General features: G+C 46.2%; 1 protein-coding gene across 4 annotated transcripts in view; it reads left to right on the top strand.

Moving 5' to 3' along the window:
- Window positions 1-255: 255 nt before the first annotated feature.
- LOC144694030 (interleukin-1 receptor accessory protein-like) overlaps window positions 256-15697 on the top strand; it is a 50678-nt gene continuing 35236 nt past the window's right edge. Inside the window, exons 1-3 of one of the 4 annotated variants that reach the window (XM_078564370.1) lie at window positions 256-396; window positions 444-1146; window positions 14984-15060. In XM_078564370.1, the coding sequence (XP_078420496.1) occupies window positions 14985-15060 (76 nt within the window). In that variant the 5' untranslated portion in view covers window positions 256-396; window positions 444-1146; window position 14984. Of the gene's footprint in view, window positions 397-443; window positions 1147-7524; window positions 7618-12048; window positions 12145-14983; window positions 15061-15697 lie in introns of those variants that run through there. The other 3 variants (XM_078564371.1, XM_078564374.1, XM_078564373.1) reach the window with 3 other exon arrangements.

Genomic DNA, 15697 nt, shown 5'->3' with positions numbered 1-15697 from the left:
TTAAAAGGCGTGGGCTGCAGCGGATCTGTGGTTCCAGGCTGTGGTGGATTGACATTGTGCAAAGTGGGTGAGTGGGAATATATCTGACTCCGAATCACCGGTTGGTGGGCTCCTGTAGTGTAACCATAGAGAAACAGGGAGATCCCACTCTCCTGGCTGCTGGCCCGGGGATTTCCTGGATTCCTACTGCTTTCCTGGATTCCTACTGCAAAGTTTCCCAATTTCCACCCTCCCGGGTTAACTCGGGTCAGTTTCAGCGAAGTGGGAGGGAAGTTGGTCAGTTTCCGCTCACGAAGCAGCCAGGAAGAGAGTGGGGCGGAGAGTGAGACAGACAGAAAGTGACAGACAGTGAGAAACAGTGACAGACGGAGAGAGTGACAGACAGAAAAAGTGACAGTGAGAAAGTGTGAAGACAGAGAGAGAAAGTGTGAAGACAGAGAGAGAGAGAAAGTGTGAAGACAGAGAGAGACTGAGAAAGTGTGAAGACAGAGAGAGAAAGTGTGAAGACAGAGAGAGAAAGTGTGAAGACAGAGAGAGAGAGAAAGTGTGAAGACAGAGAGAGAGAGAAAGTGTGAAGACAGAGAGAGAGAGACAGTGAGAGAGAGAGAGAGAGAGGCAGACACAGACAGGCAGAGAAAGGGAGAGACAAGCGGGTAGAGAGAGAGAGACAAACAAACAGATGGAGAGAGAGGGAGGTGGAGAGAGATAGACAGATAGATAGAAGGGGGGTGGGGGTGGGGAGAGCCAGCCAGGGGGTGAGAGCCAGAGTGGGGGGGAGGGGGGGAGAGAGAGAAACAGAGATAGATAGATGGACAGGTAGAGAGGGAGCGAGAAAGAGAGAAGCAGGCGAGGAGAGAGAGCAAGAGAGACAGACTGAGAAGCAGGCAGAAAGCAATAGAGATAAACAGAAAGAAGATGGAGATGATGGTGGGAGGAGAGAAAGAGAGGATCATGGATTTTTGGATATAGAGAAAGAAAAAGGCTGAGAGGAGAAAGTGACTGAGAAGGAAAGTAAGAAGAGACTGGGAGTGGGACACAGGGAGAGTGACACCTGAGCTGGAGAAAGTGATGGACTGAGTGAGGATTGGAGCTGGAGAGAGGTGGTACCTGTGCAGGAGCTGGGATACAACTTATTACTGAGAGCAGGTAGGAACAGAGTGTGAGTGGGTCTCCCTGTCAGTAACACTTCTTGTTGCTGTAGCCGGGAGGGGAGGGGAGGGGAAGGGAAGAGGGCATTTGTAGTCTGGGTGCTTGTGGTTGGTGGGGGACGGTAGATGTGTGGGTGAATATTTGTAAGTGTATATGGGGGGAGGTGTGTGGGTCTATAAATATTAGTTTTAAAGATGCTGCCGGGGACTTTGATCCTGATCCTCCCCACTGCTCAAACTGACTCACACAAAGGGAAGAACCTTGTTGCTGTGGTGAGCGTCCCGACACAGGACTGGATGCATGTGGGATTTGCACTCGGAGACGGGACAATGCCATGTGCAGTCACATGGTTACCAGCCAATTAGCTGTGCACAGTCGAGGGACCGGGCCAATCATGTGGCGGAGGTGGGCAGGAAGTCGCTGACCCCACTGTTATCTCACGGTGTCAAAGGTCCGAGTGTCACATTTAAATGGCACTGGGACAGGCCCCACTCCCTGCAGGACAGCAGCATCATCCTCCTGTCTGAGAGGAGGACTTTGAACTTGAACTGCTGCTACCCCCTCCCTACCTGCCTCACTGGGACCCCCTGGCACAAGCTAGCACCCTACCCTCTCCCTCAGTCACCTTCCCTCCATCAACATAGCCCTGCCTTCTGCAACCCACAAGTCAACCACCATCACCCTTGATCAGCTGTCTGTCAACCAACTTACACACAGGTCCCGCCCCTGCCCCCACCAACGAGCTGCCCTCAGCACCAATGGATCTGCCCCATGTTCACCCCCAACCTGCCAACCATCATCCTCGACCTCCCCCACCCCACCTTATCATCATTGACCAACCCTCAATCATCCTCAACCTCCCCTACCCCACCTTATCATCATCGACCAACCCTCAATCATCCTCGATCTCCCCCACCCCACCTTATCATCATCGACCAACCCTCAATCATCCTCGACCTCCCCCACCCCACCTTATCATCACTGACCAACCCTCAATCATCCTCGATCTCCCCTACCCCACCTTATCATCATTGACCAACCCTCAATCATCCTCGATCTCCCCTACCCCACCTTATCATCATTGACCAACCCTCAATCATCCTCGATCTCCCCTCGATTGTGCTGGAGCTACCTTTGGCAGATGCCCGTCCACCCATCGCCAACCTAATCCCCAGCTTTCACCCTGGCACTGGGGAAGTTGACATTTCGCCTCCTGCCCACCTTGTTTCCTATTTCAGGGGGCTTCACTAGATTCTGCCCTAAGTTTTCAAATGGTGCAGTCTGATCCCAAATCCCCCCCAAACCCCCTCCAGGCCTTCCCTGGGGTCTCCAGGAATTAGAGATTAATTTTTAGGTCACTGCTGTGGGCAAAAAGTAATCGGGGCATTAAAAATAGTTACCCCTTGAATTTTCTTCAAACATTTTTGTTTGTCAGTTTTCAAAATATGTGAAAGGAGGCAGAAGGGAAGGTTGGCTGACTATCAAGAACCACCCAGTCAGGTAACCGAGTTTGTTTGTTTTCCATTTGATGGGAGAAGGGAATGTGCCACGAGAATCGGTGTGTTGGCAAATAATGGCGGAATTGTGGGGGCAGGAGGTCAGTGATGATTCCTCCACAAATACCGTATGCCCGTCTGAATGTGCTAGACCTGGTTTTCATTTTGACCTGATCTCCTTTATCAAATTATGTAGATTTTACAACAGCAATGTGTATTTATTTATACAGCGCCTTTGACATAGCGAAAGGTCCCAAGATGCTTCACAAGGGTGTCATTAAACAAAATACGACCCCAAGCCACACAAGGAGATAACAGGGCAGATGATCAAAATCTTGGTCAAAGAGGTAGGTATTAAGGAGCATCTTAAAGTAGGAGAGAGAGGTAGAGTGGCGGTGATTAAATCAAGAGGCCAAAATTGAAGGAGACCAGATACCTTAGAGGCTTGTGAGGCTGAAGGAGGTTACAGAGATAAGGAAGGGCAAGCCAAAGGGACAAGGGTGAGAATTTTAAAATCGCGGTGTGCTTAACTGAGAGCCAGTGTCGGTGAGCGATCATGGGGATAGGGGAATGGGACTTGATGCAAGTGAGGGCAAAAACAGCAGAGTTTTGGATGACTTCATGTTTATGGAGGGTATAATGTGAGAGGTCACTCAGGAGAACATTGAAATAGTTGAGAGTTAACAAAGCATGGATGAGAGTTTCAGCACCAGGTGCACTAAGGCAGGGCAATATTATGGAGGTGGAAATAAGCAGATTTCGTGATGGCACAGATATGTCATTGGAAGCTGTCAACATCTTGGGGGTTACCATTGACCAGAAACTGAACTGGACTAGCCATACAAATACTGTGGCTACAAGAGCAGGTCAGAGGCTAGGAATCCTGCAGCGAGTAACTCACCTCCTGACTCCCCAAAGCCTGTCCACCATCTACAAGGCACAAGTCAGGTGTGTGATGGAATACTCCCCACTTGCCTGGATGAGTGCATTTTCAACAACACTCAAGAAGCTCGACACCATCCAGGACAAAGCAGCCCCCTTGATTGGCACCCCATTTACAAACATTCACTCCCTCCACCACCGATGCGCAGTGGTGGCAGTGTGTATCATCTACAAGATGCACAGCAGGAACTCACCAAGGCTCCTTAAACAGCACCTTTTCCAAACCCACAACTACTGCCATCTAGAAGGCCAAGGGCAGCAAATACATGGGAACACCACCACCTGGAAGTTCCCCTCCAAGTCACTCCCGATCCTGACTTGAAAATATTTTGCCGTTCCTTCACTGTTGCTGTGATTAAATCCTGGAACTCCCTCCCTAACAGCACTGTGGGTGAGCCTACACCACATGGACTGCAGCAGTTCAAGAAGGCAGCTCACCACCACCTTTTCAAGGGCAACTAGGGATGGGCAATAAATGCTGGCCTAGCCAGCAAAGCCCACATCCTGTAAAAAAAATTTTTATTAAATAATCTCAGGGTCAAATATGACATCAAGGTTATGAACAGTCTGGTTTGGCCTCAGACAGTTGTCGGTGAGAGGGATGGAATCAGTGGCGAGGGGACAATGTTGTTTTTTTATTATTTGTTCATGGAACGTGAGTGTTGCTGGCAAGACCAGCATTTGTTGTCCATTCCTAATTGCCCTTGAGAAGCTACCTTCTTGATCTGCTGCAGTCTGTGTGGTACAAATATGCTCTCCCTCCTGTTAGGGAGGGGAGCTCAAGGATTTAGACTCAGCGACCATGAAGGAATGGCAATTATAGTTTCAAGCCAGGATGGTGTATGACTTGGAGGGAAACTTGTAGGTGATGATATTCCCATGGATCTGCTGCCCTTGTCCTTCTAGATGTAGAGATAATGGATTTGGTAGATGCTGTTGAAGACGCCTTGGTGAGTTGTTGCATGGAGGGAGTGAATTTTTAAGTGGTGGATGTGGTGCTGGTCAAGCAGGGACTAAAGGAAAAGGCTTTGGTCTTCCCAGTATTTAACTAGAGGAAATTTCTGCTCATCCAGCACTGCAGGTCAGATAAGCAGCCAGACAATTTAGTTGAGAGAGTTGGTGTTGAGGTAGAGCTGGGTGTCATCAGCGTACATGTTCAAACTGATCTGTTTTGGATAATGTTGCCCGAGGGACAGTGTGTAAATGAGAAACAGATCATTCAACCTAATTAGTTTGTTTTGGTGTTTATACTTCAGTTGAGTCTGCTCCCATTCCATCTCCTGCTACCCTAGCTCAACATGTCTTTCAATTCCCTTCTCTCTCAGATACTTGTCCAGTTTCCTTTTGGAAGTATCTAAGCTATTTGTCTCAAACATATCCTGTGGTAATGAGTTCCACATTCAAATGTGAAGCTCTGGGACTCTTCAAATCCTAGGCCAGTTGTAGCTTGCCCTCAAACATCCAACTCCCCTGATAACATTTTTTCATTTTCAATGTTGGGTTGGGCCATTTGGTACATCAGTCAAAGATGCCGAAATTTGAGGGAGGAGAGACTGAGCAGTGTTCCGTTCCCCGTGTTGAATAACATTATCTATTAAATTTGTTTCTATTCCATAGCTCTCCTGTTTGCCCTCACATCTTCCACTCTGTAATCTTCGGTTTATCTAAAACTCTGTTGCCCATATCCTAAATTGCACCAAACCCCTTTCGCCCATCACCGCGCCCACCATCAGCTTTGGTCCTTGTTCTGGCAATAGATATTTAAAATACTCATCCTAGTTTTCAAATCCCTCCAAAGCCTCTCTCCTCCCTATCTCTGTAACCTCCTGCAGCCCCAGAAGATATCCCACTGAGATCTCTGTGCTCCTCCCATTCTGGCTTTTTGCAAATCCTCAATTTGCATTACTCCACCAATGATGGCCATGCCTTCAGGTGCCTGGACTCAAAGCTCTGTAATTCCCTCCCTGTACCTCTCCGATTCTCTACGTCTCTCCCCCTTTAAGATGCATCTTAAAACCTACCTCTTCATCCAAGTCTTTGGTCTCCTCCTCTTGATATCACCTCCTTTGGCTTGGTAACAAGTTTTGATTAGTAGTGTTCTTGTGAAGTGTCTCAAGACGTTTATGACGTTACGGGTAATTGCAAATTGTTGTTTTCCAGTTTTGCCAATATCTGGTGTGTTTTGGACACAGAGAGAAGTTGAGAAACCTGGTGACGATATCCTGCTATCAGAGTTGAATGGGAATCTGTTTTATGTGTCCCCATATCCCTCCTGTACAAACATAGCAATTATCTTTATTATATTTGACTTGCTTCCAGTCTCTTTCACTGCGCTTAGTGATGAATCATTGTTTCTTTGTTGTGTAGACTTCAGTGTTGTATTACAAGGCCGTATTACAAGTCAGGGGCTGTAACTTAATCTTCCTCTTCCTCTAACGTTCACAGAATATTTGTCCTCCTTTCTCATAGTTTATGATGTCAGCTGAACCAGTTTATTTGGATTAATATTGTGTAAGGTTTCTGTTGAAGATCTGCAAACTGTAAATGACATTAATTTGGCCTTATCAATTTTCTCCCTCTGTCCTGATGGTGTTTGAGGCTGCTTTTTGGAGGCTGGAACTGTGAGGGGAGAGTTCCTATGTGGGCTGGGACAGAGAGTGTTGAGGGAAAGGGGTCCATGAGCTGAGGGTGGTGACTCAGACCGGGGGTGGGTGAGGTGGGAGGGTGTGGTGGTGGTCGGGGCGGGGGTGAAAGAGCCCCCCCAGGAGCTGAGACAAGTTGACAGTTTTTGGGGTTAGGTGGGGCGTCTGGGGTTGGGGAGAGGCCCCAGGAGGTGGGATCTGAAATCTGTGACCTCTGATTCCTGACACTCCAGCCAATGGCAACTGTTTCTCCTTATTTACTCATCAAAATCCTTCATGATCTTGAAGACCTCTTTCATATCTCCCTTTTACCTTCTCTGCACTAAAGGAGAACAGCCCCAGCTACTCCAGTCTCTCCACGTAACTGATTTACATTTCATTGCGTGAACCTAAAATCCCCAGTTTCTCCTGAGCAGTGAATTGACAGCAAAGGTTTCCTCGAGGTATCCTTGCAATATGCTCTTCAGTGACTCTGGTGGAACTGGTGACTATTGGAGTGATTGAGGACTTGTCACAGCTCCTGCCTTGTGTCAGCAGTTCTGAGGATAATTCATTGCCTGGACAACTGAGTACTAACTGAAGATTTTATTGGACCCGCTAACATTTCAATCAGTCAAAAATCCTCTTGTGAAAATAAGATTTAATTTTCTTTGGAACTAAAGGTGAACATGACGACATTTTTGCCAGGGACAGGCCAGGACAAGCGAGATTGACATCTCACCAAATGGGAAATCTGGCTACAGCACTGCTCCCCTTCCAGTTCTTCATTCGGCCGAAGGGAAGACCCCTGCGCCATCAGCATTTTGGCCTTTGACTCTTGTTTGTCAACCGTGGCTCAGTGAGTAGCACCCTCACCACTGAGTCGGAGGTTCTGGGTTCAAACCCCACTCCAGAGACTTGAATATAGCCTGACCCTCCCAGTGCAGAACTGATGCAGTCCTGCCCTTTTGGAGATTTGCACTTTCAGATGGTAAACTGAGCTGTCTACTTCCTTTGTTAGATGTTAAAGGTTCCACAGTCACTATGCTAAGAAGAAGAAGGTAAGAGTTCTCACCAGTACTTATCACTTTGCCAAAATCACTCGGGCAGAATATATGATAATATCTCATTGCTCTCTGTGTGAGCTCACTGGACACAAAGTTGTAGCCACATTTCCTGTTTTACAACAGTCATTGCATTTCAACGATGTACTTAATTGGCTGTAAATTGCTTCAGGGTTTCCGAGGCTGGTGAAAGGCGCTATGTAAATGTAATTCTTTCTTCCTTTCCTGAATTCTTTTTATAATGAATGAAAAGGCTCTGATACTCCTCTTTAGTGATCTGCGCATCAGACAATTGCTCAACTGGTTTTACTGCCTCACGTGGTTATTGGATACATGTTGGTGCCGGTTAGTTTTTCACTTCAGCTGGTTTTAGGACTGGCTGGGATGGATAATATTTAGATACAGAGTAAAACTTCCTCTACCCTGTATCTAATCCCGTGCTGTACCTGTCCTGAGAGTGTTTGATGGGGACAGTGTAGAGGGAGCTTTACTCTGTATCTAACCCCGTGCTGTACCTGTCCTGGGAGTGTTTGATGGGGACAGTGTAGAGGGAGCTTTACTCTGTATCTAGCCCCGTGCTGTACCTGTCCTGGGAGTGTTTGATGGGGACAGTGTAGAGGGAGCTTTACTCTGTATCTAACCCCGTGCTGTACCTGTCCTGGGAGTGTTTGATGGGGTCAGTGTAGAGGGAGCTTTACTCTGTATCTAACCCCGTGTTGTACCTGCCCTGAGAGTGTTTGATGGGGACAGTGTAGAGAGAGCTTTACCCTGAATCTAACCCCGTGCTGTACCTGTCCTGGGCGAGTTTGATGGGGACAGTGTAGAGGTAGCTTTACTCTGTATCTAACCCCGTGATGTACCTGTCCTGGGAGTGTGTGATGGGGACAGTGTAGAGGGAGCTTTACTCTGTATCTAACCCCGTGCTGTACCTGTCCTGGGAGTGTTTGATGGGGACAGTGTAGAGGGAGCTTTACTCTGTATCTAACCCCGTGATGTACCTGTCCTGGGAGTGTGTGATGGGGACAGTGTAGAGGGAGCTTTACTCTGTTCTAACCCTGTGCTGTACCTGCCCTGGGAGTGTTTGATGGGGACAGTGTAGAGGGAGCTTTACTCTGTATCTAACCCCGTGCTGTACCTGTCCTGGGAGTGTTTGATGGGGACAATGTAGAGGGAGCTTTACTCTATATCTAATCCCGTGCTGTACCTGTCCTGTGAGTGTTTAATGGGGACAGTGTAGAGGGAGCTTTACTCTGTATCTAACCCTGTGCTGTACCTGCCCTGGGAGTGTTTGATGGGGACAGGGTAGAGGGAGCTTTGCTCTGTATCTGACCAAGGGGTATTTAATGGAACATCCTGGCCTCGAACTACATCACAGCTCCTTTCTTGTTACAGGTCAAAATCCTGGAACTCCCTCCCTAACAAGCACTGCAGTGTTACCTCCCCCACACAAATGCAATGGTTCAGCCATCACCTTCCTGAGGACAATTCGAGGTGGGCAATACATGCTCTCCTTGCCAGTGGTGCACACATGCTGAAAATTAATTTTTAAAAATCTAAGCTGTGCAGTTTGTCTCCTGGGAGTGCTCGAGACCGTTTAGAGTGAGGAATATTCTGTATCTGTTCTGGGAGTACTTGATGGGAGCGTGTAGAGAGAACACTATTGTGTATCTGTCCTGGGAGTGATTGATGCTACCACTTTGCTCCTGAAATGGTGAGTGTTGCATTCCTGAGCACCAACCTCCATCACCTTGATGAAATGTTTGGGAATTAAACTGATTAGAGCGAATGGGGGAAGATAAGATTGTTTGTTTCTGAATTATTAAATGCTGACACATACCTCATTGTGATGTTACATTTATGTGAGATTTGGTGTGGAGTGAGAGGGATTAATCCAGCGAGCAGTTATGTCTTGTTTGAAAGCAAAATATTGTGGATGTTGTGAAAACTGAAACAAAAGCAGAAAATGCTGGAAAATCCCCGCAGGTCTGGCAGCATCAGGAGAGGGAGAAACAGAGTTAATATTTCAAGTCCAATATGACTCTTTCTCGGAACTGGCTCTAGTTCTGGACCGCTTGGCCCATGTGTTAATACATAAGTAACTCTGAGTGGCATCAGAGTTACCTGATTGCGAATGTCAATCATGGCTTGACTCTGGGAAATGTGTACCTGCTCAGCTGTATATCAAGAAGAACCCTGAAATCAAAAGTTCTATTTTAATGGAATGAAACTCACTTGCGGTTCGGAGAAGTTGTTCATCCCTCTTCTCCGTGATATGGGCCTTGCTGATTGGGGATGAATTAAACTGTTAATGTTCTTTTGTTTTTACTTTATTCGTTCATGGGATGCGGATGTCACTGGCCAGACCTGCATTTATTGCCCATCCCTATTCGCCCTTGAGAAGGTGATGGTGAGCCACCTTCTTGAACTGCAGTCCATGTGGTGTAGGTACTCCCACAGTGCTGTTAGGAAGGGAGTTCCAGGATTTTGACCCAGTGACAGTGAAGGAACGGCGAGATATTTTCAAGCCAGGATGGTGAGTGACTTGGAGGGGAACTTGCAGGTGGTGGTGTTCCCATGTATTTGCTGCCCTTGTCCTTCCAGATGGTAGTGGTCGTGGGTTTGGAAGGTGCTGTTTAAGGAGCCTTGGTGAATTCCTGCAGTGCATCTTGTAGATGGTACACACTGCTGCTACTGTGCGTCGGTGGTGGAGGGAGTGAATGTTTGAGGATGTGGTGCCAATCAAGCAGACTGCTTTGTCCTGGATGGTGTCAAGCTTCCTGCATATTGTGGGAGCTGCACTCATCCAGACAAGTGGAGAGTATTCCATCACACTCCTGAATTGTGCCTTGTAGATGGTGGACAGGCTTTGGAGAGTCAGGAGGTGAGTTACTCGCTGCAGGATTCCCAGCCTCTGACCTGCTCTTGTAGCCACAGTATTTATATGGCTAGTCCAGTTCAGTTTCTGGCCAATGGTAACCCCTAGGATATTGATAGTGGAGGATTCAGTGATGGTAATGCCATTGAACGTCAGGGGCGATGGTTAGATTCTATCTTGTTGGAGATGTTTAATTGTCCACCACCATTCACGATTGGATGTGGCAGGGCTGCAGAGCTTAGATCTGATCCATTGGTTGTGGGATTGTTTAGCTCTGTCTATCACTTGCTGCTTATGCTGATTGCAAGTAATCCTGTGTTATAGCTTCACTGGGTTGACACCTCATTTTTAGGTATACCTGGTGCTGCTCCTGGCATGCCCTCCTGCACTCTGCATTGAACCAGGGTTGATCCCCTGGCTTGATGGTAATGGTAGAGTGGGGGATATGCCAGGCTATGAGGTTACAGATTGTGGTTGAGTACAATTCTGCTGCTGCTGATGGCCCACAGTGCCTCATGGATGCCCAGTCTTGAGTTGCTAGATCTGTTTGAAATCTATCCCATTTAGCACGGTGGTTGTGCCACACAACACGATGGAGGGTTTCCTCAATGTGAAGGCAGGACTTCATCTTCACAACAACTGTGCGGTGATCACTCCTACCGACACTGTCATGGACAGATGCATCTGTGGCAGGCAGGTTGGTGAGGATGAGGTGGTTTCCTCACCACCTGCTACGGACCTAGTCTAGCAGCCTTGTCCTTTAGGACTCGGCCACTCGGTCGGTAGTGGTGCTACCGAGCCACTCTTGGTGATGGACATTGAAGTCCCCCACCCTGTGTACATTCTGTGCCCTTTTCACCCTCAGTTCTTCCTCCAAGTGGTGTTCAACATGGAGGAGCACTGATACATCAGCTGAGGGAGGGCGGTACTTGCTAACCAGCAGGATGTTTCCTTGCCCATGTTTGACCTGATGCCATGAGACTATATGGGGTCCGGAGTCAATGTTGAGGACTCCCAGGGCAACTCCCTCCTGACTGTATACCACTGTACCGCCACCTTTGCTGGGTCTGTCCTGCCGATGGGACAGGACATACCCAGCGATGGTGATGGTGGTGTCTGGGACATTATCTTTAAGATATGATTCCATGAGTATGACTATGTTAGGCTGTTGCTTGGCTAGTCTGTGAGACAGGTCTCACAGAACTTTGGCACTAGCCCCCAGATGTTAGTAAGGAGGACACTGCAGGGTCGACAGGGCTGCCATTGCTGTTTCCGGTGCCTATGTCGATGCTGAATGGTCCGTCCGGTTTCATTCCTTTTTTGAGACTGTCGTGGTTTTGATAAAACTGAATGGCTTGCTCAGCCATTAAGCTCATTGCTGTAGGTCTGAGATCACATGCAGGCCAGACTAGGTAAGGGCGGCAGATTTCCTTCCCTAAAGGACATTAGTGAACCAGATGGGTTTTTACAACAATTGACAATGGGTTCATGGTCATCATTAGACTTTTAACTCCAGATTTTTATTGAATTCAAATTCCACAATCTGCTGTGGCGGGTTTTAAACCTGGGTTCCCACAGCATTAGCCTGGGTCTCTGGATTACTGATCCAGCAACAATACCACTATGCCATCACCTCCCCCTTGTACAGTTATTTCAACTGGTGCATAGCACTCTGCTACAACTTAAGCTACATTTCTGTTTTCAATAATTCCAACCAAAATCCCCTTGTGGTTTGGCGATCTTTCAACATCTACAATTTATTTAAAAATTTTGCACTTGTGTGTACTTCCAGCCTGCACTTCCTATTAATTTTGTCTCTTTTTTTTCAACTTCTGCCCATTTTATAAATTTCCACGTCTACATTGATGAAGAAAGGGATGAACTTGCATTTCTATAGCAACTTTCATGACCTCAGATCATCCCAAAGTGTTTCACAGACAATGAAGCACTTTTTGAAGCTGGAGTAATGGGATTTGCTGATGTAAACTGTGAGCTGTGTAAGTCCTCTACACCTACCATTCCCAGACCCTGGGTACTCACCTCGTAGTTGGAACCATGTTGGAAGCATGACATGCCATCTTAGTATTGCCAGATTCTGGGATCCCCACCATACCCCCACACCCACCCCCACCCTGCTCCTCTGCACTACCCACCCCTCCCTCAGCACCTCCCTCCTCCCTGCCCCACCAACTGCCAAGGGCCAAGACAGTGTCCCTAATTATTCCACTTTGTACAACACCCCAACTCTTCCTTGTGAAAAAAATATATTTTCATGCTCATTCCAATGCCACAGGAGATCTACTAAAGTATTTAAAAACTTAACACTTGCACACATTTCCTATGTCTGACTTGATAATGAAAAATGCCTATGGGGTGAGAGCAGGCGAGTGGGATTAATTGAATGGCTTTTTCAAAGTGCCAGCATGGACAGGATGGGCTGAATGTCATCCTCCTATATTCTATATGTTATGTTTCTATGTAAGCAGCACATTCCTACCTCTGCTCTATAGAGAATGTGCTTTGTTATCAAATTCTGGGGTATAATTGGATTGCATAGGTGGTTTTTATTATAATGTGGACATAGGAATATCTAATGGAAATTTATCTTTCTCTCTCACTTACTCTCCAAATCCACAAATTACTATCAAATGCAGTGTCTATATACATTGTGTTCTATGACAGTTTTTGCAGCTGAAGATTCATGTCAGGTAATTACCTATAGTCCACTAGGGGCCATAGGCATATCTCTCTCTGTTAGAGAGAGAGACAATTGGTTATATAGCTTGAGGGGCACCACTCCACATCAAGGGTGGGGCAAGACAAGGAGACAGGCCTCCATGAACTACCACAACCAGTACAGGGTTTGAACTCATGCTGTTGGTGTCATTCTGCACCACACTCTAGTCATCTGAGCTAACCAGACACCCATAAGGCACACATACCTTATCACTTGTCAATTTCTTTTGCGTAATTTTTCATTCTCCTATAATGACACAATGCGGTGATTCTCCCATCTCTCCCTATCACCCTTTTCATTCAAATAAACCTTTTTCAGTAAATTGGTGACTGTCTTTCACATCTGGGACCTGGGATTCCAATCCAGAAAGCGCTGATAAATAAGTATCAGGTGGACATAACAGAGGGAGTTTTTTCTCAATCTGACCACAGGGTACTGAACATTATTGGGGGTGATACAGTGAAGGTCTATCTGATTAGATTCTTGAACTTGAGGGAATGATATCTGAGGAAAAATTCATTACCCTGGATCTTTTTCTCTCTTGAAAAGAGAAGAATGAGAGGGGATATAATAGAGTTTAAAATCGGATATGGTTCTGATGAATTGGATCCAAGTAAAGCTTATCTGCCACGTCCTGAATTTAATCACAAGTGTCATATTTGGAAATTAAGAACAGCCAAAGTAATGATGAAATGCAGGAATTTTTTTTTAACCAAGAGTGGTCAGTATGTTGAATAGATTAACCAGCACAAGTGGTGGAACGAGGAGCCTTAAAATTAATTAGACAGGTTCTTCCTTATAATCAAGTGGGATTCAGGCTTATTTGAAATTCTCTGAAGGAACTCTGGGGATAGGTGGGCTACGTGGGCTGAAGATAGCCTCCTTCCTGAAATTGTTACCGTGAAGTACTTAGTGCTAATGCCGAAGGCCTGAAAAGGGAAAATGGTCAGTTCCTTTTGTTTCATGCTCACTTTAAATCTCCTTATCAGAAACGTAATTCCTGTCATGTGACCATTTATTATTTTCCATCATCCTCACAAACGATTCCTGATAGCTAGGCCATTGGTGAAACAATGGGATCCAAGTTGTCGCCCATTCATGTACCGTCATGATAAAACAAGGTTTTTTCACATCCATTCTCCAGGTTTCTGGAGATGAAAAGTCTGCAAAAAGTATCGTGAAACCAGTTTCTTTCGTTATTTGGAGAAGGGCAGCCGTTAACCACAGGAAGGGTCGTTTGCATTTTAATGACTTTAAAACAAAATGGAGCTGAGAGGTCAGGTGACCTTTTCTTTCCTGCCAGTACACATGGAGCTACAAGACCCTCTGAGCTAATCTTCATGCCTGGACAAGTCTTGACAAAGTCATTAAAATGCAAACAACTTTTCTGGGTTTCTGATAAGGAGACTTAATGAGTTACATTTTTGGAGCAGAGAGGGAGAGAAAAATCTAGACCAGTGAAGGAACAAAACCCTGCCCAAGAAACATTAGATGCATTGGGCTGGCCTTGACCTCTCTACCTGAGGAACTGGACCAGCGTTTCACTACAGGTCTTCGATTGCACCTTGACTGGTGTGGAACAAGAGAAATCTGCTGGTGCAAACAATAAACAACAGTGAATCCATCGTCCTAAAACCTCCAGACTTCTTTCTTCAATGGAGCAGAAAAGTATCACAGGCCTCTATCCTTTCAAGGCTTTACCCCAGGGAAAAGCAAGTGTGACAAAGAACTCTCAAACTCTTAAAACCTAAATCCAGGTTACCTTTTGTAATTGCAATCCTTTCTCGAGAATGTGTGTGTCTGTGTGAAGGTGCGAGTGGGTGTGGTTGTGAATCAGAAACATTTATCTTTTAAAATTTACGAGAAAACCTGTAATTTATCTCCCCTGGACAATTACAGCACTCAGGGGTTAAAACTTTTTTTTTAAAAACATACTGTTTTCAGTCAGTCAGTCAAGAAGTGGAAAAGTGGGGAACATGCATATCATCTCTGCCCTGTCTGTAACACTTTGTGCTAAACTCCCTCACCTTGACGAACACCAAATCTCTCTTGCGTGTCAATTTAAAAAGATGATAAAGCTTATCTCTGCTTTGTTCTAGAATGCCTTGGTCTCTTTCAGTCCTCATCCTGTGGATATTGGCTTGTATTGGTGCAACAGAAACCCATAGTGAATCGGGTGAGTGAATCACAGTGGCTTTTTTTATAACTCTGAATAATGAGGTATGTTTACGGTATCTGCCCTCCCTTCTGAATTACTTCATTACAGAATGAAATCACCCTACAGCCCAAGGGAAGGCCATTCAGTTTATCATACCTGTGCCAGCTCTTTTGAAAAAGCTATCCAGTTAATCCCACTCTCCTGTTCATTCTTCTGAGCTACAGTCTGAGCCTTAGGTTTGAGACTATCTATGAACCAATAAGAACTAAGGAAAGCTACCTGTTCTTGTGCTCTGGTTGGAGCGCTGTGTTCATTTGTCCCAATCTGTGTCTCCTCAGTTTTCTTGTGTCTGAGAGTCATGGGTTCAAGTCCCACTCAGGAGACTTGAGCACAAACTCCAAGCTGACACCCCAGTGAATGTGTGAGACACTGTTCGAGGTGGCATTTTTCAGATAAGACGTTAAACAGAACTCCTATCTGCCTCATGTAGCCATAAAAAGATGCCATTAATCCCTTCAGCAACACCCACTAAAAAGATGAACTGGCTACCCTCACATTGTGGGAGCTTGCTGTGCACAAATTGGCTTCTGCATTTCCTACAAGACAATGGTGGCTACTTCGCGAGGTACTGCGTTGGCTCAGAGGTGCTGTGAGA

This window comes from Cetorhinus maximus, chromosome 19, assembly GCF_964194155.1.
Source record: "Cetorhinus maximus chromosome 19, sCetMax3.hap1.1, whole genome shotgun sequence".
In the NCBI taxonomy this organism is placed as follows: domain Eukaryota; kingdom Metazoa; phylum Chordata; class Chondrichthyes; order Lamniformes; family Cetorhinidae; genus Cetorhinus; species Cetorhinus maximus.
This window is presented reverse-complemented; position numbering and strand designations above follow the sequence as displayed.